At 45.0% G+C, this 25965-nt stretch overlaps 1 protein-coding gene across 5 annotated transcripts in view; it reads left to right on the top strand.

Annotated features, from left to right (window-relative positions):
• MARCHF2 (membrane associated ring-CH-type finger 2) overlaps positions 1-25965 on the top strand; it is a 76199-nt gene that overhangs the window by 37181 nt on the left and 13053 nt on the right. For 3 of the 5 annotated variants that reach the window (XM_069216626.1, XM_069216627.1, XM_069216628.1), the window contains 2 exons: positions 524-611; positions 18283-18512. In XM_069216626.1, coding sequence (XP_069072727.1) covers positions 18337-18512 — 176 coding nt within the window. In that variant the 5' untranslated portion in view covers positions 524-611; positions 18283-18336. Of the gene's footprint in view, positions 1-523; positions 675-18282; positions 18513-25965 lie in introns of all 5 variants that reach the window. The other 2 variants (XM_069216630.1, XM_069216629.1) reach the window with 1 other exon arrangement.

The following is a 25965-nucleotide window of genomic DNA, read 5'->3' as shown; positions in this document are numbered from 1 at the left end:
TGTTATCACAACCTTCTGCCTTCACCAACGTCTGCAATCACTTACTTAAGGGTTAAAACAAAGTAATTTCAGAACTATCTGGAAAGTTTGGGGCACAACATTTATATACTTAAATAAATATAGCCTTATTTGGTAGTGCATATTTTGAAATTTACAACCGTTTTGATCCTTTGTAAACATGTTGAATGTAGTCTGGGATTTGTGGAACTCTATGAATCTGATTTCTAATGGGAGAACAGTAGCATTTCAGTTCAGGATAGTACAAAAAAAAATGAATTGGTTGTATCTATGTAGTAAATATTTCATGTTTCTAGACAGTCTTGCAAAGTATTTTCAATTTAAAAGTGTCAGTCAGCCAGGTTCAAAAAGCTATCTTTTAATCTAATTAAACTTGTTTGTTGGTGAAATAGATCAAAGATCGGATGTGCAGCAAGATCTGAAATATCTGCCTTCTTGAATTCTCAGCCCTAAATCATTTATTTGTATGCAAAACCCACAGATCTACAATCCATTTTTGTTTCAGGTGGTATTATGAAATCTACCGCACAAGAAAAGAACATGTCCATAGGGCGAATTCAGACGATTGCCACAGGAAGAAAGACTCCAGTCTGGTACGCATTAAAGTTGTGGCTTTGTTCAAACATGGATTCTATTTTTCAAGCACTCAACATCAGGTACACTCTGAAAACGGAGAACAGGAGAGTATAAGAAGTTTATTGCTTATTGGTGAACTTTAACATCGTGTTAACTTTGTTTCCATAGAGAACAGTAACTTGTGGCGTAATGGTGAATTTTATTTTGAATTATTTGTACACTTTTTGGACAATGCGTCCTAACTTGCTCTGCCCGCATTCTACACAGTATTGCATCAGGCTTTTGAAAAAGTTCCTTGCCTGCGGTTACCATTCATATGTTTAGTTGTGTACGTATTTTCCTTAAAGTTTTAGAAAGATATAACAAAGTCCATTTTGGAACAATCAGTCAAAATGGTCTTCCTTAATTTGTTTTGTCAGTATTATTCTGAGAGTTCTCTGTAAGGTGTGTCCAATTTGCATAACAAGCTCCATCCGCTTTGGACAGCTCTGAACTTTGCTCAGCAAGTCCACTGGTAGTACAATTTACAGCCATTAGAAAGTCTGCTGTGGGTCATGGTGCTTTCATGGTAAAGTATACCACTCGTGGCATTGCATATTTTTTATTGGATGGGACAAGTGCTTGTCTACGGGGCCACTACTATTTTAAAAAAGGCTGTAAGAAAGCGAGTCACCTGTAATAGTGATTCACCTTCATTTGTCAGTCAATCAATCAGTGTTTGTTAAGCGCCGCTACTCACCCGCAAGGGTCACGAGGCACTGGGGGGGCAGCATGGAGCGTCCCTCAGTGCTTAGGTTCTTCAAATAGCCATGTCTTCAGCTCCTTTGTGAAGTTGAGGAGGGGGGTAGTCTGTCTGAGGTGGAGCGGTAGGGCGTTCCAGGCTTTGGCGGCGAGGTAGGGGAAAGAGCGTCCACCTGTACTTGTTTTCCTGATGCAGGGTACTTCGGCGAGAGAGAGCTGGGCTGAGCGTAGGGTCCTGTGTGGTACGTGGAAATTGAGTAGCCAGTTCAGATAGGCTGGTCCGGTGGGCTTTGTGTTCGTGGGTGAGGATCATGAAGTTGATTCTTTTCTCTATGGGCAGCCAGTGTAGTGTGCGCAGGTGCTGAGAGATGTGACAGTGTTGACGTAGGTCGAGGACCAGTCTGGCGGTAACTTTGGTAACTTCACTGAATTCATGAGCACTGAATATAGTACATTCATAGACTCAAGGAACACTTTTTAGTAGACATAGGTATACGCCTACATTCAATGTCTCTATCCGTGCCTGAATCCAGTTTGTGTTTACCCTGACACCTCTTTGTGAGACTTATACTGTAAATGTGTTCCCTTTCAGAGCAACTAAAAGTGTGTCAGTGAGACTAGAATTTACTTTCCTTACCGTTACTGATTTAGGGGGTTATTACAACTTTGGAGGAGGTGTTAATCCGTCCCAAATGTGACAGATATACCACCAGCCGTATTACGAGTTCCATGGGATATAATGGACTCCTAATACGGCTGGTGGTATATCCGTCACTTAACCGTCACTTTTGGGATGGATTAACACCTCCTCCAAAGTTGTAATAACCCCCCTAGTGTCGTAGTTCCCAGTGTTAGCCAATGTCCCAAGATGTGTAGCACTTTAACAGAAAATCAGGCAGCATTCCTAGAGGTTCAGAAAAGTTCTTTCTCTCTAACCTTCAAATAAGGTTTTTTTTTATAATAAATTCTAGCACAGACTCCAGATGAGCAAATGTATCTTTTCAGGATAAAAATACAGTTCAACACTATAAAATGGCAATATCCCCACCATCTAAGCACTGTCTCCTAATATAAATATATTAAATTCTGTCTGACTTAATGTCAGAGGTGGCAGAACCAAATGTGTTACAATAAGCAGTGGAGCAACTCATAGATGTGTCTGCAGCTTGCAAGCAGGAAGAGCCTAGAACGTAGCAACGGCCTTCTCTGGCCATCTTCAAAAACAGCATATCAGTTCAAAATAAGCAGTGCACATTTTGCTGCATGTGTCAGAATAAGAAAATATAAACACACAATTATTATGATGTAGCTCCCTTGTTCAAAATGAAGATGAGGCCTAGTTAAGCATAAGTCAGTAAAATGCCTTTTATATTTCTTAGTGTTTCATTTCAGTAGGTTCATGTTAACATGCACATAAGAATATAATTTGAAACTAGCCATCTACGGTATCAAATCTCCATCCACTCTGGTCACTCTTGGTGGCTGCACTTGGTAGATGAGCTATGCTACTCTTATTGTCTACATTGGTGGAAATAACGAAATAACAGAAGTATCGTCCTAAATATTGAGTACAAAAATGTTGTCCCATTAGGGATAGATTTTCTGTTAACGCTTTCACTGCTAGGCTTTTTCTCCCTCCAGTGCTAAGTCTTTTCTGGGCTATTTGGGGTAGTTTGCGTTTAGGCCCGTAACGTTTTGTCCACATAAGGTATCCACGCAAAATTTGCGTCCTTTTTTTTTCCCAACATCCTGTGGATTCCAAAGGTACCTAGGGTCTGTGCATTCACCTGGGGAGGACTGAAAAATTAGCCAAAATAAATTTACATTTTGTTTTTTTGGGAAAAATATGCTGCAGAAGAAGGCGTCTGTCCCTTCCCCCTCCCCTGAAAATGGCATCAACAAAGAGTTTGCAGTGCTAAAATTACCATCTTCCCAGCTTTCAGGAACAGGCAGACTTCAATCAGAAAACCACATTTTTCCACACAGTTTTGGAATTTTAGTGGCACATAGCGTGTTTTTCCTATTTTTTCTGCTTTCAACCTCCTTCCAGTTAGTGGTAGAAATTGTTGTTAAACCAATGGTGGATCCCAGAAAGCTGTACATTTCTGAAAAGTAGACAACATTCTGAATTCAGCGAAGGGTCATTTGTGTAGATCTTTCAAGGTTTTCCCAAAGACATCACATTGTGAAATAAAAAAAAGATATTGAAATAGAGTTGAAAAAAAGAGCCATTTGTGGCTACATTTCCATCTGTAACTTCTTCTGACTATGGCATATTTCCAAAAGCAAAATACTGTTACGTCCGCTAGACCCTTCTAGTTGCAGAGAAATATAGGGCTTGTATGTTCACCAAGAACCCTAGGTACCCAAAGCCAATAACTGAGTTGCACCTTGTAATGGTTTTTAATTGTGTACCGGGTAAACAGTAATTCATTTGGTAAAATACAAAGAGTGAAAAATAGGTATTAAGGAAACCTATGTATTTCGAAATGGACACAAGATATGGAGTTTAGAAGCAGGGGTTACTTGCACACCTCTGAATTTAGGGTTACTCCTACTAGCATGTGAATTAGAGGGCATTTCTCCCCCATCCCCCTGGGGCTATTGCCCCCATCTGCTCCCAAACCTGTTCCCCGGGGACAGAAACACTGCAGATTTTTTTGGGGAGAGGGGTGGGGGCGTTGCAGTGGCCATTCTGGGCAGCCCCCACCCCTAAATGGAGAAAAAAAAAATCCTGGTGCCTACTGGGCTTTCTACGCCCCCAACCCCCTCCCCCCCCTTCCCAGGGGGAGGAGGAAAGATTGTGCCAAATTTTGGGGTGGTGGGGGCTGCCCTGAATGGGCATCGTAATGCCACCTAGATATCCATAAAATATTAATCCCTGGTTCCTAGTAGGCTTTCTGCCTCCTCCCTGGTGGGGGGGGGGTGGCAGATCGGGGGCTACTGCCACCATCTGCCCCCTGGGGGGGGGCAGAAAGATTGAATATACACAAAATGTAAAGGGGGAGCAAAAGCTGTTGCGCAAGGGGCCACTTCCCCCTCACTGGTGTCTAGTGGGTGGATCCCTGCTTGGGAATCGCTGTCCTGCAGCGATCCCAAGGATCCACTCGGGAGGGGTGCCATTGGAAAGGGGAGATTCTCCCCTTTCCAATGATACCTCTCCCATCTCCTTCGGTGCTCGGAGGGGGCTGAGATCACCTCCTGAGCACGGAGGCAATAAAAAAGTGAAATGAGCCGCTTGGCTCATTTCACTTTTGTTTTCAGTCTTAATTCCATAAAACCCAGACCAGCCTCAAGAGCTGGGACGCTATTTCCCAGCTCCCTAGGTGAGGCTGTTTTGGAAGAAAGACTATTTCTAGTGGCATGTGCGTGGACGGTCAGGATCCGTCCGATGCACATGAACACCATTGCGTTGGATGGCTCCTGGCCGTCCGACGCATCGAAGAGTCTAACTCCAATGAGGCAATATTTTTGTAAACAATATGTAGCATACAATATTGTAGTTCACAATATTCTGGCGCCGTACTACTACAGCATATCCAGGTCTGTCACGTTCCCTTAGTATGTGAGTCCAGCTTTGGTGTGGTGCAGGGTATTTGCTAGGGGGGAGGCTACTATGTCTCATATATAGTCCAGTACATAAGAAGCAGCATTGGAAGTTACTATATCACCTTAGACCAACTGGATGGTTCACCGCTTTTACCAAAAACTTGTTTAAGGGTGGCTTTTCTTGTGTGGTAGTTCTGTAGCACATTGCACCAAAGTGCTTTACAAAATAACTTGGGATGGCACATGTTAATATTAATAAAAATAAAATGCAAGGAAATATGTAAATTAACAATAGTGACAAGAACAAAAGAATAAAGAACACATGTTTTATGTTCTAAACAAGTAAGCGGTCAACTTATAAAACCTTTAAAGCAAAACGTATTATAATGTGGAGTGGCAATTCTAGTTCATAGGAAAGCAAGTCAAATTGTCCAGCATCCAAACTTCGCAGATGCTGAATGTGAAGTTAGTGCCACAGAGGTAAAGCTAAATACACAAACACCTGTGAGATGACACCGTAGTAATCCGTCAGCCAGCCAATGAAGAACAGAGAACACAAGATGCTAAATCACTGGACAGCAGGGGATTCCATGCGAGGCCAGACGCAGGAGCTGACGGAAGGAACATTTCCACGGGAGACCTTGGTTAGGTCATACCAGAACCAAGTGACTACCATTCTTCCCAGCCATATCAAGACAGTGTCTCTACCCAGCAACCTGCAAAATGAAGTAAATCAGTAAAGTGGTCAGGTCCCACCCAGAACCTGCTGGACCTAGAGAAAACTATACCTTGCAGGACTATCCACCAAACTGCTACAAAGCCAGAGTATAAAAGTGGCTGGGCATAGTGCTACTGGCAAAAGACATCACATGATGTTTCAGACCCTGCCACATTCATTCATGTTCCAGAAACTGGAAGCAGAAAGTGGGAAAAAAAGGTTGACACTGCATCCTCTGCCTCTGGGCGGTGATCTCTAAATATATGGCTGTTTCTAGAAGACCTAATATGAAGGTGGTGCTACCAGAATGTAATGGCTGCATGTGCAAGTCCTCACGATGGGTGCAACTAGATCCCTTTTAAGTTGTAGCGGGAACCAGCCCACTGTTGATTGAGTGAGGAGGTTAAGGAGCCACAGAAAGTGATTGCTGCAAGTAAGGTTGCGGCATTAGTAAGGAACAGGCAATCCAAATTCTTAGTAGAATTTAATTTTCTAATTCAGTTTTGATATTTCAAATGTTGAATCGTGTAATGCCAAAGGCATGCACTTTTTTCTGGTTTATAGTTCTTCATCACAGACGCTAAAAAATGAATATGGAATAGTAAAAACATTTATGCCATCAATTCAGTTGTAGGCCCAAGCATTATGACCATCCCAGTTTTTAGCATTAAAATGAATAAATCGAGACAAAACATATGTTTTACTGCATTATTGAAGGTTAGCTCGAGATAAATCAAGACAATACATTATTTTCTTACTACATTAGTTTAAGTTATAGAGAGAAACATAAAACTATTTGTCACAGAGTGCGTATTTATAACAACTATGCACAACTAAAAACATGGTGTTGATTGTTCCCAAAAACCCACATCTTGTTTTTTATGGTTATCCATCGAGGGTTACATCTACGTCCATTGCATTCTGCACTGCTCCTAGCTTTCATGGAGCTGTCTGAAATGTATGCAATAATAGTTACTGAAATTTAGAATTCTAGCACAGTGAACTTTGGTGTCTATTCAAATCATTGTGTAAACCAAGGGTTTCTACCAACATTCCCTTTAATTTTTTTCCTTTATTTGCGACAGTAAAGTTGCTTTGTGCACTACAGTCAAGGTGGCGTGCACTGAAGACAAGCAACAATTTCATATGCAAGTATGTGCAGCGTACGAGCTACCAAATTCAGTGTCTCTACAAAGGTACCATAAGTCTTAATTTAAACCAGAAAAATTGCCCCTCCTCTCCTTTTTGTTGGTATTAAGAGACTCAATACAGGGTCGCAGTGAGCTATTTGCACCTCTGAGCACCAGTGACACTGAATCTTGTGACCCTAATCATTCTGTGTACCATTCCTGCCTCTTCGCTAATGTCATGAGTCTCTCATCTCCTCTTGGCACCTTTTTCCTATCTCTATCCACTTCTCTTGCTTGTCCTTGCCTCGTTCCTCTCTTTTTCTAAAGTTTTTGTCTTGTCTCCTTGAGCCTCCTTATCTTCCCCACTTTTCTTTCTCCCTTTCCACTCTCCTCTACTTCTGCCTCATCCTTCCTCCTCTTTCTTCAGTCTACATCCTACCATTCTCTCTTCTCCAAACTCCCTCTAATCTCCATGTCCTCTCTCTCATTCTACCCTCATTATCAAATCAGTATCTTGACAGTGCTTCTCTTCTGCTCATCTCGTTCCTTATTTCTGATGCTCTTGGTTGCAATGTTTGTCTACCTAGCTCTTTTTTTGGAAAATCTGTTTTATTCAAGTTTTCAATTTGTTACATTTGAAGAACACAATTACAAAATGCCTCCACCTCCGGATGAAAGCTGTCAGGCAGCAATCATGTGCAAACCACTTAACTACTGTTCTAACAAATTTCAATACCTAGGAGATTAACCTATCGAACTAGTGCGTGGGTGTTGCTCAGATAGGCGTATAATTGTCCCTTTCAATCTTTTGCCTCCCCTCTGGTTACCTATCTCCTTTTGTTTGTTCTTATCATCCTTACTTCTTTTTTCCTTTTTCTCTCCTTTCTAGGTTTCACACCCCTTTTTCTTTTTTTCAGCAATTCTTGCTTATTCACATCTTCCTTTTTACTATCTCAATCCAATAGGCCATCCTCTCCATACATGCCCCATTTTCTCTCTACATTCACATCCCTTTTTCCCTCGTCCTCTCCTCCAAATCTTCTTCAATCTTCATCTTTCTATTATTTCTGTCCTTCCTCTCATTCTGCTTTCCTATTCTGCACCTTTTCTTTCTTTCCTATCCCCATTCTTGTCTTTTCTCCTTTTCTTTACTCTTCCATCTGTATCATCATTATAGAGGTCATTATGTCCCCGGCGGTAAGTGTTAATGTGGCAGTCGTACCGCCAGCAGGCTGGCAGTACATACCACATTATGAGAATGGTGGTTTGGCTGCAGCCAAACCCGCCACTTCTCCACTCATACCGCCATGGCGGTATCAGCCGCCGGGCCGGAGATATCAATCTCCAGCCTGACAGCTAGCGCCATTATAAGCCTGCCTACCACCATGGTTTTCGTGGCGTTGTTAACGTCACAAAAACCATTCCGGTAGGTGGCTCCCCCACCCCCTCAACACTCACCTGATGCCCCACCCACCTCCATCCAAACTCATACACATACTAAACCCCCTCCATCCAAAGCCCCCCATATACACACTAAACCCCCCACCCCTGACATTCAAATACACCCCCCTAACCCATTCCGATCCAAACACACACACCCCGATCCAAAAACACCGCCCCACCCCTCCGATCCTCTCACTCACCCCACCCACCCGCAGACATGCACCACGCATACACCCAATCACTCACACTGGCATACGTGCATTCATACACGCATACTTACAGATATGCTCGCACACATTCTTACACACAATCACTCACGCATACAACCACGCAAACAACACAACACACAGACTCATTCACACACTCACTCACACAATAATGCACACACTCGGACACACACAACCTCCCCCACCCTCCCACCCCCATCCCCTGTTGGAGGCCCAACTTACCTTGCGCAAGGAGGTCTTCCGGCAGGGAACGGGAAAGGGCGCTGCTACTGCCAGCAGCACCCCGCAAGGCCGTATCACTTGTCATAATATGGCTGCCGATGTTCTACTGGTGTGGCGGTGCTGATGGTAGCCCCGCCACCTTACCACCGTCTGCCACCATGAACTCTGCCGGATTTCTGCCCTTCTTGTGGCGGAAGTCTAGCAGTGCTCATAATATGGCAGACGGATGGTAGCCGCAGTGGTGGTATTTTGACGGCCATCACCGCAGCAGTAGACAGTTTTTACCACCAATGTCAAAATGACCACCTATGTCTTTACTACATTCTTTGTCCTTTTTCCAACACTGGGACTTTCCTGTCTTTATTCTCCATACTTCATATCTCATTCTCACGGTACCCTTCTGTGTCCCTCCTTTATTTCCTTCCTCAATATCACTCCTCCATAGTTGCCCACTCCTCCTCCCAACCTCTTTCTATCCAGCTCTGCTCATTCCAACCTTCTGTTTTTCTTAATTTCCATTGCCTTCTCACCTTATCTATCAACTTCCACCCTGTCCCCTTAAACTATTTCTCTTCTACCTCCTGGGAAGTTCCTCCACAAACCCAGTGAATGAACGTCTGGCCTGTGCACTTGAGGTGATAACCCTCGTCGCTGATGACCTCCCCCTTTCTGAGTAGCCTTTGGCTCTTGTAGTGAATGACTCTTGCCTCTCAGCGAGACTGCTAGATTAGGGGCAGCAACTCTTTTGTTCGTAGGTGACTGAGTCACTTCTGTGCCAGTTAGAAACTGTCGGCCCAAACCTCCCAACTCTCTGGCAGTACCTCACCCAAACCCTAAATATTAAAGGTGATTTCTGGCAGTCTAGCGCATGCACTCTGGAGACCTCTCAGGGAAGTCATAGTGTAACAAATCTCACTTCCTTTCTCTCATTAGAAATAAGTCTATTATACACACACACACACACAGTATATGAAGGAGATGCAGGACTGTTTTCAACAAGATGATAAAATGCATGTGCTGCTATGAGTACGACAATGAGAAATAACAGAAGCAGAATGGTGAGGATAAACGTGGTAAATATGAAAGCCCCCAATTTATTGCAATAAACGTGAAATATACAGTTCCTAATAATAAGGCCTAATCCCTACCCTAAAGTGAGATCTTGGCATTATAAGCCTAATCTGCAGGTACAGTGTCCATGAGAAACACCCCATACCCCCCTTACCTTGGGATGAGATCGACGCTTAGTCTCAGGAATGAAAGATACACGAGGCTTGCGATTTGCTGCAGAGTGGAATGGAGTATAGATAGTCTATCCTGGTAGAACCCCTTCTAATGACCTTGGTCTTGTGAGGTGTTTTAAAGAGCACATGGTATTGTTTGTGCAGGAATCCTGACCCGAGTATGTGCCTAAACATCAGATTGTGTGCTCAAACTTGTGTCTGCAATTACATAAATACCGGACTTGTTTGCATTCTGTTCTGGTCGACATAAAAAAAAAGCAGCATGACTACTTTACTCATGTACATCACTGATAATGATGCTTTCTCAGAATAACACTGATTAGAAAAATGAAAAAAAATCTCTAAAATGCACACATCTGCAAACCATGCTAAAAGGAAATAAATAATTAAATAGGATAAAATAGAGCATGAAAATAGGTCAAAGGGGATCAGATAAAAAGGGCAACAGGTCTGCAAGCTAAAAGCTAAGCTATCTCCTGTGCCCAGACAGGGAACTATAATGGATTCACAAGACTCTTGCGCGACTTGGCCCAGACACTTGTACCTCCTGACCTCAGGTTGCCAACTTCCAACCATTGTAGGTATATAGGGCCGAGGTTGCAAGCCGGCTACCATTGCCACAATGCATCTCGGGTACCCTTAGCCTGTGCCGGGCCTCGGAAGCTATCTCTATCCGAGTAAACCTCACTGTCTGCGTATGCATGCCCTGGATTTCGCCACATGGAACTTGTGAAAAGCAGTGTGCAGGACTGAAAATTAGCCTTGAACACCCATGCACTGAGTCATATGTCTTCACAGCTCTAACTCTATCCAATTGTGCTAAAGTTTCTTCACTGGACCCTCCAGAGCCCAATACTGATGTCCCCATTCACTCTGAGTTCTCCACACTGCTGATATGCCTCTTCTCTGCAATCCCTGCAAGCCAATCTTTAAGTCCTTTATACCACTGTCCCTGTGCTGATAAGCCCCTCTCTGACTCTCAGCCTTCCAAACTCTACCTCATGCTGGCTCCTGCCCTCTAGTGAGAGCAGACTGATTCTCCGATCTTTTTTTCACATGGGTAAGGATTATTCTAAGCCTGGCTACTCATTCTCATTTGCACTAACAGAAGCTTACAGACAAAAGCTATACCTTGAGGACCTGTTACCCAAATCATTTGTGCTCAGTCTATCGACCTCAGATGAAAAGCTTACCATACAACCCAAGCCCAAAATTCTCGTTAATCTGGCTCACTATTCCAAGAATAGAGCTTTTCCCCAACCTGCCCTCTGTGGGTCTGGTGCTGCCACAATACACTGAAACTCTTCCCAAGACCGCACACATGCTTTCTCTCCCTGCCTCCTCTATGATGCTCTTAAGTATGACGGACTCCGAGGAGTAGATGGAAGATAGTGCATGAGTGAGATGCTGCTGGCCGTGGGAGAAATGAGTAACGTATACCATGCAGTTTGCAAGCAGCTTTCATAACAATTCATAGGTCACTGTACTATATTAGGATTGTAACTTATGAATTGCAAATAACAAAAGGAGCTCTGCAACAGAAGCAGTAACTCACTGAGCTATCCACATAAATGCAGTTCTGTTTGCACAATGCATGTTCTTTGCGGCAGGCATATTAACCCTTGGCACTACCTTAGATGAGTCAAAACTGCCACTAGACAAAACTTCGATCTCTCTCCATCAGGTCCATTAATCACCAGTTAACTTAACATTTTTGCTGCTGCCTGAAAACTGTTAAACACACAGCACAACAGTAAAACCAGCCCTGCTCCATAGGCATCCTGAACTTACGTATTTAAAGGAGCTCTGGTATGCGATAATGAATGAAAAAAAGGCTTGGTTAAAAAAAAAAAAAGTGTTAAGTCTGTAAACAAAATAATTTCAAGGCGCTTATTACACACTGCCCCAGATCGGCTTTCCGAAGTGCACCATTCTTGAATTAAAGGAAGGAGCAGCCCCTTTGTCTTTGGTGCATGTCCTCGGCCTCCTGCAGTGCAGCCAGCCACACACAAAAGAGGATTTTTCACACCTGCCACAGGTGGTGAAGTACAAGTTACTTGCCTTCGGTAATGAAATATCTGGTAGAGACATATTATAGTTGCAGGTTCCTTACCTTAGAATTTTCCCCCAGGCGTCAGACTGGATCCAGGGATTTGTTCTTCGAGCAATACCTTTGCGTGTCTGTAGGTGGCGTCGGTCGACTAAGTAGGTGTCGTGGTCGCCATGATGACGTCAGGAGTAGTACATAGACGCCGCCCTCGCGCCGTGACGTCAGTTTCTTTTAATGACTTTCCACGCCAGAGCGCAGAGCCGCTAAGAACACTGATATTGGTGCACCAGAACTAAGGACCTGAAAGGGGGAATCCCTGTCCCTAGAAATCAGTTCGCAAGCGGGGAGGATGGGTGGGCGGTAAAGAATCTGCAACTAGAATATGTCTCTACGAGATATTTTGTTACCGAAGGTAAGTAACTTGTACATCTGATAGAGACTTATAGTTGCAGATTCCTTACCTTAGAATAGATACCCAAGCAATGCCATCCTCTATGGTGGGCTGCGAACTAAAATCATACTAGAAAGTCCTGCAGGACCGAATGACCAAAGTAGCCGCCCGACAGACCTGACTGTCCAGGCAGTAATGTTTAGCAAACGGGTGCAGGGATGCCCACATAGCTGCCTGACAGATATCCAGGACAGGAACTCCGCGTGCTAACGCAGTGGATGCAGCAGTGGCCCTGGTAGAAGAAGCCCGCAAGCCTTCAGGAGGTTGCTTTTTCGCCAAAGCGGAGATCATTTTGATGCAAAGAAGCACCCATGGAGAGATGATACGTTTCTGCACCGCCTACCCTTTCTTCGCACCCACATAGCCAACAAAGAGTTGATCATCCACCCGGAATTATTTAGTACGATTGAGATAGAACGCCAATGCTCTTTTTGGGTCCAGACAGTGCAGTCACTCCTCCTTATGGGAAGGATGTGGGGGGTGCGTAGAAGATAGGCAAAGTGAAGGACTGGCCTACATGAAACAGTGTAACCACCTTAGGAAGGAAGGAAGCTCTAGTGCGTAACACCACTTTGCCGGGGTGTACGGACAAGTACGGAGGCTTTGAAGAAAGGGTCTGAAGCTCACTCACCCTGCGAGCAGAGGTGATGGCGATAAGAAAGACAGTTTTGAATATGAGGAGCTGTAAGGGACAATTATGCATAGGCTCAAAGGGAGTGCACATCAAGAAAGTAAGCACAAGATTAAGATCCCACTGAGGCATGATGAAGGGAGTGGGAGGAAATAAGTGGGTGAGCACCTTTTAAAGAACCTACTCACAAGAGGAGATTTAAAGAGTGAGGGCTGATCAGGAAGCCTAAGAAAGGCGGAAATGGCAGACAGATACCCCTTAAGGGTGCCCAATGCAGAGCCCTGCTGGGCTAAGGAAAGAATGAATAGAAGAACCGCTGAAAGAGGGGCAGATAGGGGGGTCAACAGATTTGTTGGTGCACCATGCCACAAATTTATTCCAACGACAGGCGTATACAGTTTTAGTCGAGGGACGCCTGGCTGCCAAGATAACATTGCAGACTTCGGGTGGAAGGGCAAATGCCGTCAACTGTTGCCGCTCAATCTCCACGCATGAAGGCGGAGGTTGGACAGGTTTGGGTGGAGGACCGTCCCCTGCTGCTGCGACAGAAGATCCGTTCGAAGAGGCAGTCTGAGTGGAGGATCGATGGACATGCTCAGTAGCTTGGGATACCGCACTATTCGAGCCCAGTCCGGAGCCTCCAAGATAACTTGGGCCCAGTCGCTCTTGATCTTCTTGAGAACTCTGGGCAGAAGAGGGATAGGCGGGAAGGCGTAAAGGAGGCCGGAGTTCCACTCGAGACGAAAAGCATCTCCAAGCGAGTGCCGCCTTGGAAACTCCAACACGCAAAATAGCTGACATTGCGCGTTCTCTGCAGAGGCGTACAGATCTAACCAAGGCTCTCCCCACTTGAGAAAGAGACCTTGCGCCACCTCCGGATGGAGATGCCATTCGTGATCGACAGTGCGTCGGCGGCTGAGTCTGCTCTGGTGTTGAGAGAGCCCGCCAGATGTTGAACCATCAGGGTAATGCCCTGATGTTCCAGCCATGTTCAGAGGCGTAGTGCCTCCTGACATAGGGTCCAGGACTCTTCCCTGCCTTGTCTGTTGGAGTACCACATGGCGGTAGTGTTGTCCGTGAACACCTGCACCACTTTCCCTTTGAGAGAGGGAAGGAATGCTTCCAACGCAAGTCTGATCGCTCGGAGCTCCAGCTTGTTTATGTGGAGTCCCAACTCCGCCGGAGACCAGAGGCCTCTGATCTCCACCTCTCCCATGTGACCGCCCCAACCCAGAAGCGACGCATCTGTCACTATTGAGAGATCTGGTTGGGGAAGGGAGGGGGATGTGCCATTGACCCAGTTGGGATTTGAAAGCCACCACTGCATGTCTTTCGCAGTCCCCTCTGAGATCTGGAACATGTCGGAGAGATTCCCCTGATTCTTCGCCCACTGGAACTTCCAAGTCCCACTGCAGACCCCGCATATGCCACCTGGCATGTGTTACTAGCAGGATGCAGGAGGCCAAGAGGCCCAGCAACCTCAGAGTCTGTCTCACCAAAACCCAAGACCAAGGCTGAAAGATCGGAATCATAGTCTGAATGTCTTGGACTCGCTTTTGGGGAGGATAAGCCCGAAACCGCACTGTGTCCAGAACTGCCCCGATGAAAGGGAGCGTCTGAGTGGGAGTCAGGTGTGACTTCGGCACGTTGATAGTGAATCCCAGCTGGTGCAGGAGGCTCGCCGTAGTCTGGAGGTGTGAGACCACTGTCTGGGGCGAAGGCGCCTTCAACAGCCAGTCGTCTAGGTAGGGTAAGACTGAGACCCCTAACCTGCGCAGACGAGCTGCAACCACCGCCATCACTTTTGTGAGCGCTCGAGGGGCACTGGTAAGGCCGAAAGGGAGCACGGTAAACTGAAAGTGCTCGTGACCTACCATGAATCATAGGTAACGTCTGTGGGCAGGCATGAAGGGGATGTGGAAATAAGCATCCTGCAAGTCCAACGCTACCATCCAGTCTTCTGGGTCTAAGGCAGACAGAACCTGAGCCAGGGTGAGCATTTTGAACTTCTCCTTCTTGAGTAAGTAGTTCAGGTCCTGAAGATCTAGGATAGGGCGCAAGCCTTTGTCCTTCTTTGGTATCAGAAAGTAGTGGGAATAACAACCGCAACCTACTTCTGGCACGCGACTTCCTGGCGGAGAAGCACCAGATGATCCTCTGAAATGGGATGGAAGGATGGTGGCGTGTGGTGGTGAGGATTCGAAAGGGAGGGAGTAGCCCTTCGGAATTATTTGCAAAACCCACCCGTCTGTGGTGATATGTTCCCGGTGGGGCAGGTGATGGCAGATTCTGCCTCCTACTGGGTGGGAGTGAGGGGAAGGACTGGGAAGGTTTGGAGGCTGCTGCGGGGGCAGGGGTGGACTGGACAGACCTCTGGTTCCCTGTCCCACGACCACGTGGGATTCCGCACCCCCGGCCACACATAGGCTGTCCAGCGTGCATGGCCCGGTGGCTGGGTTGAGGACGCAACAGGGCGCCCCTTCCGTGGTCACAAAAGGGATGAAAAGCAGACTGTGGGGGGGTGTGTGGTGGCAGAAAGGCCAAGGGACAAAGCCGTAGCCCTGGACTCCCTGAACCTCGCCGAGGCCGCTTTGTCTCCGAAGAGACTGGTGCCATCAAAGGGCATGTCCATGAGTGACTGTTGGACATCCCCCGAAAAACCAGAAGTACGTAACCAGGCATGGCGCCTCAAGGCCACTGTCGTAGAAACCGATCTGCCCAGAGAGTCGGTCGTATCCAGCCCACAACAGATGGTGAACTTTGCCGCGTCTCTCCTGTCTTTGACTGCTTGGGAGGCGATAGCACGGGCCTCCTCCGGTATCTGCGGCAGGACTTGCACAACCGTATCCCACAGGGAGTGGGAATAACAGCTCAAAAGGCATGCAGTGTTCACGGACCGCAGCGCGAGACTGGAGGAAGAAAACAACTTCTTATCAAACTGTTCCAGCCTTTTGGATTCCCTATCCAGGGGTGCGGAAGGGAACGCGCCAGAAAGAGGACGCCTGGATAACAAGACTCTCAGGCGTAGGATGTTGGTACAGGAACTTCGGGTCATTCGGCGCAGGCCGATGGCGGCGAGCGATTGTCCTGTTCACAGGAGCCCCTGTGTTGGGTTTGGACCACGTACCCAAAAGGACGTCAGTGAGGGCTTCATTAAATGGAAGAAGGGGGTTCAGAAGTAGAAGCCCCAGGCTGAAGCACCTCCGACAGGAGGTTAGACCTGACTTCAACAGTAGGTAGCTCAGGGCCAAGGACCTCAGCCGCCCTACTAACCACCATACCATAGGTAGCTCCCTCCACTGTAGCCACAGTAGGAGGAGACAGCATGCCAGAGTCAGAAGTATCAAGAGCACTGGCTTCGCCCAAGTCCTGTGCCCAGTCCATAGTAGGGTCTTCCTGGTATTCATAAGGGTCCAGGGACCCCTCCAATTCCTCCCCATATTCGTACCCATAGGAAAATGGGTCAGAATCCGACCTCGGGCGAATAGGGCCCACCGAAGCCGGTGGCGGCGGCGGCCGACGCCGCTCCGACTCAGAGTCGTCAGGGATGAGAATGGGGCCGACGTCGATAGTGGACACTACCGACTTCGAGAGCGTCGCTAAACGACCCGGCATCAGGGAAGGTCTCGACTGTGTGACCGCCGTCAGGGCGGATCTGCGCACGGATCCGGAGGCGACCTCGGTGGCCGGGGCCGAAGCCGCCGGGGCGGAACCCGAAGGCCCCTCAGCCAAGCCCCTTGGGCCCGAAGGTGCTGTATCTGGGTCGGCACGCCCAAAGATGAGGCGCATGGCCTCGTAAAACTCTTTGAGTTGGGCGGGGGTCGCTCCGGCTCCGGGATACTCGGGGAAGTGCAGAGGCGACGGAGGCCTACTTCCTTGACGCTCATCCCACGTCGCGTCGGCCGAGCGACGGGGTGAAGTCGGAGAGCGATGGGACTTCTTCGACTTCTTCTTTTTCTTACCGTGACCCGACGATTTCATTGACAACGAGTGGTGGTGGCTCCGCGACCGATCTCGAGACCTTCCTCTCGAGCGAGATCTGGACTTACGCGGAGTCAAGTGCCGGCCAACATCAGCTTTAGGGACCACTCCCTCAAAGCCTTCAGATGCATCGCCCGGAACTCGGAGCACGACTTCGGGTCGTGGTCTCGCTTGAGGCACCACAGACAGACACGATGAGGGTCCGTCACCGACATCATGCGGTGACAGTCCTCGCAGGGCTTGAACCCGGTCTTCACGGACATCATCGGCGCACCAAGTTTGCACCAACAAAGTCGACAAAACGGTCGAATCGGGCAAAAAATTGCCGAGGGTAGCTCTCTCTCGGATCAGCGCGTGGCACGGAAAGAAAATAATTGACGTCACTGCGCGAGGGCAGCGTCTATGTACTACTCCCCACGTCATCACGCCGACTACGACGCCTGCAGAGTCAACCGACGCCACCTACCGACGCGCAAGGGTATTGCTCGAATAAAAAATCTCCGGATCCAGTCTGACGCCTGGGGAAAAATTCTAAGTTAAGGAATCTGCAACTAGAAGTCTCTATCAGATATGTCTTTTTATCATCCCTTTTGATCCTGGAAGTGGCCAGGGCCCAGGGAGATGCGAGGCTAAGGGAACATAGGTTGCCACCCTGTTTTTTTTTTTTTTTTAAAAATGTTTACCTGTATTCATAATGTCCTGGCTGGTCAAAAGTTGGGAAAGCACTTTAAAATGTGTTGTACAACAGAGCTTCAATGATCCCTGTGATAATTAAAGTAAACAAAGAAAAGAACTGTTAAAAACGTATACAGACAATGTTATATCCCGCTCTATTTAATATCATGTCTCTATCCTCAGAATCATAAAACGTAAACAACGTGCTTGTATTTGTCTCTGGGAACTGTGGCAACCCTATATAAACAACATTTAATAGAAATTGTCCTTAACCACGCTTCATTATTGGTTAGTTACAGCCTGTTCCTACCAGGCTACGGAATGCCTGAATTTCTAGCTGCTACACACGTAAAAACGCTTGGTTGAAACTATTCATCATTGCTGGAGTGACCTAAAACACAATATTCTTGTTTGATGTCCTGCAATGTGTATGTTAAATTTATTTCTGCTGAATCCATACCCATCATTACTACAGGAACGCCTATCCATACATTTTCACATATTATTTTTATTAGGCTTTTGTGTTCCGTTCCAGTGGTCAAAATCACAGTTTTGGCACAGATTCTGTTTTCCAAATATGTGTATATTTCACTTTGGAATGCTAGTCTTTTTTCATTCTTTTCTAGATCCATCATGAATGGGGAAGCTGGGTGCTAAAAGGCTAGGCACTCCTTGTTGCCATGACGACAGGCGACTGCTGCCACCTTCCTGGCTCATTGTGTGATTGTACGGGCAACGCAGCTTTGTTTAAGACGGTGGAGGAAACAGACATCGGCCGTCCTCAGTATGTCACACAAGTCACGGCAAAAGATGGACGGCTCCTCTCAACTGTAATTAAAGCGCTAGGTACACAGAGGTAATGTAACCCATAGTACTTGGAAATACAAACACAATTAGATAAATGAAGCAGCTAAGTGACCTCCTTTTATTGTTTAAGAGGAACTCAAGTATTCTTAACCCATTTCTGTATCAATAACACAATCATTATATACAGAATATCCTGACCGTTCCTTTGTTTAATCGGTTGGGCTTTGAGGCCTATTGTGGCATAATTCCTGGAGGGCCTCAGAAAAACAGAAGGAGCCATCATTCAGATGTAAAATGGATTCAATGCCAGTAATGACAGGGGTGTCACTCATTCACTTTTAAATGGGTTAGAAAGGATTGGGAGATCACGGCAGCATCTGGCCAGAAATAACAGTGAACACACGACGCTGCTTGCAAAGGCAACAATACAAAAAGAGTAAATGCCATATGTGCATTTTTGACTGTCTTTGTAAATTTTGGAAATGTAAAAAAAAAAAAAAAATAAACATGAAGCAAACTACCTCACACCACATTACATAAGTCAATTATTTGCATTAATTTGCTGTGTGTGTGTATATGTATGTGTGTGTGTGTGTATATATATATATATATATATATATATATATATATATACATATATATTCAAACATAACTCTTCCGTATAAGGAAAACCAGGACACCTTTGTAATGCTGTAAATTAATTTATTCAGGAAACTGCATGATGTTTGAATGTCTTTGGGATTTTTGGAACCCGACTGGGACCACTGCGTTACATCTGTCTCACTCCGGATTGTGATTTTGCACATATATATATATATATATATATATATATATATATTTTTTTTTTTTTTTAGGGGATAATTAGTTTTTCAGGATCAGTGTTTACTGTTTTCAGTAAACCACACTACCAAGATGGTTGATTTCTAAAATGTCTGCATGCTTTCTAAACCAGAATATGTGGGACGGATTTTGCCATAGTTGTCAGCGTAACGGCTGCATTCTAGAGCTCTTGCATTTGTCATTGGGTCCTTTGCGGCCTCGGCGCATGTGTGGAGAGCTCCTGTGCTAGAAACGGGGGGTGCTGGGGAACTTTGCATGTGGCTTGTCGAGGCAGCCGGCTACGGTTCCTCTTACGGTGCTGCAGGCTAAGCTCGGTCAAAGGTGCAACCAGATGTGCCACTGCGTGCTGATACCCACTGCATTAGGCGAGCACAGAGAATGCCTCAGCTGGCAACTGTACTATGGTAGCACAGCAGATAGAGTGCAGTATGTGGCAGAAGGCATAATGAGACAATCGTTAGAGTAAGAAGAGTGTAATACACCCATTGGAGATAGAATGCATGCTAAGACGCAGTCTGTGTGACACTATCATTAAGTAAAGCAAGATTTCCCTGAAAAAGGCTAGTCACTGACTATACTATAGTGCTGAAAATTGAAACTACATGCCTAAAAGTTAGCTTACATATGTTGTTGATTATTGTTGACTAATTATTTAGTAATTTAATTTCCTCTTTTACTAACTGTAGTCTTACAAATGCTGAAGACCAGTCTGTCTGGCAAGGCCTTATGCAATATATATATATATATATATATATATATATATATATTATAATATTTTTGGTGGTGGGAACTCTACGGCAGGACTACTATGCCATTTAACACTGCAAACAATCCTCTGTCACCAGAAAAAAAATAAGAGTAGCACTCCTGTATGGGGCGCACCTTTTATGAATGAAGTGTTTCAGTACACCAATTTCCAAGGTGTCCAAATGTTCACCATTTCTCTTTCCATGCAACTTATTGTGATTATTCGCAGATTTGGTACACTATCAAAACTTATTTTCTGGTGACAGAGTGTATCTGTTTATCTATCTATCTATCCATTTATCTATCTATCCATCCATCCATCCTCTGTGGTCCGGATATAAAAAGATAAAAATATATATATATTGGTTCAATAGATAAACTAAGGTTTTTGTGTATGTGTGATTTTGTTTTTTCTCTAGAATTGGTTAACTTCAATTCATACAAATATTTATTCAATCTGTATAGGTCATAAAAGAAAACACCATATAAATAAAGACACCATACAAATAAATTAGCAAAAAAATGCTCAGTTATCATAATATACACTTGGAAATGAAAATAGCATCACTCATAAAAACTCAAACAGCAGGTTGACATCTAGCATAATTAAAACAATTCATGTATCATATCATGATGATCCTCTGTAGGTGCACGTGAACACAGGCCAATAACCGGCCAAATTCACACATCCATTGACTTTCTGGTTCTGATGGCAAATTTAAAAAAGGAACGCACGCTAAAACATATTTCAGGGAAGCTCGGTAATTGCAGGTGAAACAAAACCTCTCTACACCGACGATGCCCTAACTCTTTTAATATGGGCTTCAAAAACGGCTTATTTGGAAAATTATGAAAACTACAAAAAAGGTAAAGTGCAATAGGGACTTCATTTGCATTGTCACAAGGGCAAGCCAGTGCTGTGTTCCCCGCCAAATTAAACAGTCTTTTAAAACAACAATGCCACCAAATCGTTCCCACTCTGAAGTGGAAGAGAAGCGATCTCTCACAATGTGTGAGATCTAGTGTTAAATAAATGACAGGATCTACAGATACTAAAGATCTATAATAGGTCAACATCGTATGTTTGAATAATTCGGTTTTCAATCTTGCTTCCTCACAGTGCTCCAGAAAAGCAACTTTGATCTTAAATTTGTACATTTTTTAAAAAAAATTCTGGGGTCCACAAACAACAAGGGGGACAATGTTTTATGGATGCAACTCAGACACGGAATAAAAGAACCCTTCTCCAACCTGAGACAATCCATGATTATATTCCTACAAAATGACACCTCCAGGTTAATCCATACACAGGCCCACAGCAACAATGGAGCCAAATGCACCTTATCTGCAATGTATCCTTGATTTAGCTCTGAACAGATAATTAAACTCGGGGTGGACAGTGACGGGTACAGTAACCTGCAGAGAATTTGATTTTCCTCCACTTGAAGAGAGGGAGTGCTATAAAAGCTCCATATCCCTGGCCCGTGTGCAGCAGTTACACACTGTGTGTTATACACTTTCGAAATGGGGGAACTGGTTGCTTTTCCTCTAGATCTGTTAAGACTACATATCGCTCCTGCTGATCTACTAAGTTAAAGGCTGGAACTCTTAAGCTGAGAATGCCAAGACCCACAGAATCTAAAAGTTAATCCTAAATAGCTAAAATTACTAATGCTAGTAAGTGGCTGGGCATTGATCGTAAGGTTGGTTAACCTAGATTTGCCAGGCCCACATGCCATGATGTGCGATTTTCCATAATTAATCACTAGATCAAGGTTACTCATGAAGAAAGCAAAGTCCACCAACAGCCTCAGAGCGTCATTTTTGTAAAATAACGCAGGCTTCCGAATGCTTGCGATCCTTGGGGTGTCTGCTGGGTAAGAAATCAGGTAAGTGTATAGACCATTAATATAGAGAATAAAAGGCAGGGGGACCAAGATACACCCCTGGAGCACCCCCTGCTTTTAAGAAAATTCAGGAGACATTTCGCCATGGGCGCTCCTGCGTACTTTTGTCGTTCAATCTGCATGCACGGATTGCAAGAAATTCACTAGAAGGAGGTTCATCTCTAAATCCAACATCACCAACCACAACTTGGTCCTGTTCACTGAATCGAATGCAGTGTACAAGTCCATAAAGGCCAGGTAAATGGGGGAGCACCTGGCATGAGTGTATTTGCTTACTATCAAACTCAAATTCAGTCACTGCTCTGCCGTGCCCAGCCTTGGATGAAATCCAAATTGAAAAGATGAGAGAACAACGTTGTTTCAAGCCTATGTGACAAGACTCTCCCTGTGATTTTAATTGTGCTATCAATGAGTGAAGTAGGTAGATAGCATTATGAGACAAGCGATCTACCTTTTTAAATATAGGGACGATACAAGATGGGGTCCAAGAGTGGGGAATGTTTGAATTAAGGGAGCTATTGAAAACATTTGTAATCAGGGGTCCCCACAGGTCAGGCATACATTTTATAAGATCAGCTGGGACCCCATCTGGGCCTGGAGCTTTCCCGCCCATACATTTCTGTATTGCCAACTCTACTTGTGGTAGAGATATAAAAGAAGGTGGAGAATGCTGTAGCCTATGACGGAGAGCACGAACCATGCCCGTGTTCTCCTCCATATGAAATATGGCAGCAAAGTGCAAGAGTCATTCAGATCCTAAGATGTTGCACTGCAAGAGGGGATTTTCTAGCGTATTTCTAGATCTCATTTTCTTTACTAAATCCCAGAATAACTTGCTGCTGTTTCCTACTGCTGCAGTTTCCAATAGTTCCGTAGTCCCTTTTGTGTAACTCCTCTTTCCTGAATTTGAGAATAAGTTATTATTCTCAACGGTCATCCCAGAAATCGGGCCATACCCTCAGGATGGCTGTCAACACTTTCCTCAATCTACGGTTGGCTGCTGAGCAACTTTTATTGAACTATCACTGTGCCCCTTTATCAGGGCGAAATGGTACAATCAGGGTCTGTTTGACACATTGAGCTGGGCTGTTATGTTACTATAGCCTTTCTCCTGGGGTCTGCCAGACAGCTGAGCAGCAGTCCCTGGTGCCATTTTAATAAGGTTGTCAGGGTATCAGTTGGATTCTTAAGGCCCCAAATAAGCCTCGGACCATCGGTAGAGCGTTGTGTAATGGGGATCACATTGGTGCCCACTCGGGGGCAATTGGGCTAAAACACAAAGGGCTTTATGATTGCCCCACCCATTCAGTAGGACCGCCCCTTTTTAAAAATCATGTTATAAAATTAGAATTCACAAATATATAATCAATAGTTAAGGCCAGATCAGTCCTTCTAAAAGATGGTAACGGTGTTACATCCCTGTAAGTGTCTTAAGTAGGTCGACTCAGTTATGCACCACTAGATGTCTATTCAGCCCTATCCCCCGTCATCACATATGGCTGCACACCCGTCCACAGATTCTCCTGGTTCCAAATACATCCCTTCAGCTCAGCATTAAAATCACCACACATCAAGTAATAAAACTGTGCTGGTTTGTTACCTCTCATTGTTTGTAACTTAAAATGAGTGCAGACAGTATTGGTAAGATCATTGTTGTAAAAATTAATTAAAACGAAAAACGCATCAGACTATTGTGTATTTTTAATGCTAAAAAAAAAATCTGGAGATTCGGATTCAATAACTGTTACGTCAACATGAAGATTTAAACTGGCCCAGGTTATAAATCCACCCATTGCCCTCCCTCTAACGGAAGAAGTAGCTACATTGTCGTAACAGGCATACCCATCATAAGATATAGACTAAAGGACCAGGTTTCCTGCAAGACTAATATGTCATACTTTGAAACAAATGCTCGCCACTCAGGGTTATTAATGTTTCCTTTTTGGCCTGGGACTTTGCAACTGCATATAGAAAAAGAGCAACCTTGGCTTAAATCTGGGAAAACAATCTTAACTTGTGGCAAATTATCAATGGTATCCACAATAGGAACTTGATTGGCCTCTTCCAGGAGTCAGTCCAGATCCGAAAGGACATCAGCTCTGTTTGCTGTTGAAATAGGGAGGGAATTACTAAAACTGACTGAGGGCACTGTTAATTCATGGGCAGGTGCACTGGTGTAGTCTGGTACAGTGAGGGTGATTGCTGAGGCGCCTTAGAATGATAGGGACGGGTACTTAAAGAACCTGACGGGGGGACCAGAGTAAAGGAATGTACCTAACTCTGAAGGAAAGGATGTTTGTAGAAATATCCTTATGGGACCAAAGTGATGGAACTTCTCAGCGTTCTATGACAATTACCATTAAACAGAATTTTGCGAACCACCCAGGGAAATCTAAAATTCACAACCGTACAATCCCCCATTGTGTTGATAGGATTTGGCCCAATCCACGCCTACCTCCACACTAACAAAATATCTTTAGTGTGATAAAATGATAGACCTTTGTGACACAGTAACCAGTTTAAGGTCCTATTAAATAATTCCTCACAAGGGTCAGATTGACCTTTTCAAAGAATTGGAACCCCAGTCACAACAGTCACTTAAGGAAAAGCAGCAGGGGGAACATTCGATAATGGTTCCTTCCCTGACAAGCCTCCTGAAATGAAGCCTTCGGTAAAAGTACAAGTTTGTGAAGAGGCTCCTTGATTACTGGATTGTTGGGCTCGACGGGGCTGACCCACTGGGTCAGCACTCCCTGATAATTCTGGCTTCATGCATGATGTAGTACTAACTTCAGGGGTGGGGACAGGTTGATTAATTGCCAGTTGTCGGTTCTTTTGTCTGAACAACTGGAATACTAGCTCCTAAAATTGGCTGACGTGCAAAGTTGCAAAGACTCCATTTTAGCTTTGATGGAATCTAGCCGTTGACTGAGGGGGGAGATTTCCAATCTTAGTGCTGAACAGAACTTCTCAAAAAGGCTCTCTAATATGCGCCATGGATTGTCTGGGTTCAGATTGGAGATCCATTCCTCTGCGCATGTCGGTGTAGATGGATTCGGGAATTTGCTTGCCACCAAGGCTACAATCTGCATGGGCACCACTTGTGGCACGGTGATGATACTACTAGGTTGCTTAGACTGAACACAACGTTTAGATTTTTTGGGCTGTGACGATGTACAACCACGGCTCTGCGAAAAAGTAGGGCTGGGTGACATGGTATCTGAAGATTTTATGACTTAAATGACTATAACATCTATGTCTGCGCCGTTTGACGCTGAGGTTATATCTGAGGGAGACAAGGTTGCAAGCCCGGCTCAGAGCCTTAGCCCAAGTTTAAAGAAAGTCTCCTCTCTGGAAGAGCAATCTCAATGTGTTAATTACACGCACCGCACACTCTAACATATGGTCAATGGATGTAGTTTTTACTGGGGGACTGGACACAGGCCCGCAACCACCATTCTAGTTGATTAGGCCGGTCAAAAAATGTAATATAACCCCTCAGGCCTTACCATATCTATCCCAGAGCCCAGCACACAGCATCGATCTCCGGTTAAATAGAAATGAGCAAAGAAAGGAAAAAGTCCTTCCTACCAGTACAGGGAGTGCAGAATTATTAGGCAAATGAGTATTTTGACCACATCATCCTCTTTATGCATGTTGTCTTACTCCAAGCTGTATAGGCTCGAAAGCCTACTACCAATTAAGCATATTAGGTGATGTGCATCTCTGTAATGAGAAGGGGTGTGGTCTAATGACATCAACACCCTATATCAGGTGTGCATAATTATTAGGCAACTTCCTTTCCTTTGGCAAAATGGGTCAAAAGAAGGACTTGACAGGCTCAGAAAAGTCAAAAATAGTGAGATATCTTGCAGAGGGATGCAGCACTCTTAAAATTGCAAAGCTTCTGAAGCGTGATCATCGAACAATCAAGCGTTTCATTCAAAATAGTCAACAGGGTCGCAAGAAGCGTGTGGAAAAACCAAGGCGCAAAATAACTGCCCATGA

The sequence above is a fragment of the Pleurodeles waltl genome, chromosome 12 (assembly GCF_031143425.1).
Source record: "Pleurodeles waltl isolate 20211129_DDA chromosome 12, aPleWal1.hap1.20221129, whole genome shotgun sequence".
In the NCBI taxonomy this organism is placed as follows: Eukaryota; Metazoa; Chordata; class Amphibia; order Caudata; family Salamandridae; genus Pleurodeles; species Pleurodeles waltl.
Note: the sequence above shows the minus strand (reverse complement) of the source record. Positions and strands in the feature narration are given on the sequence as shown.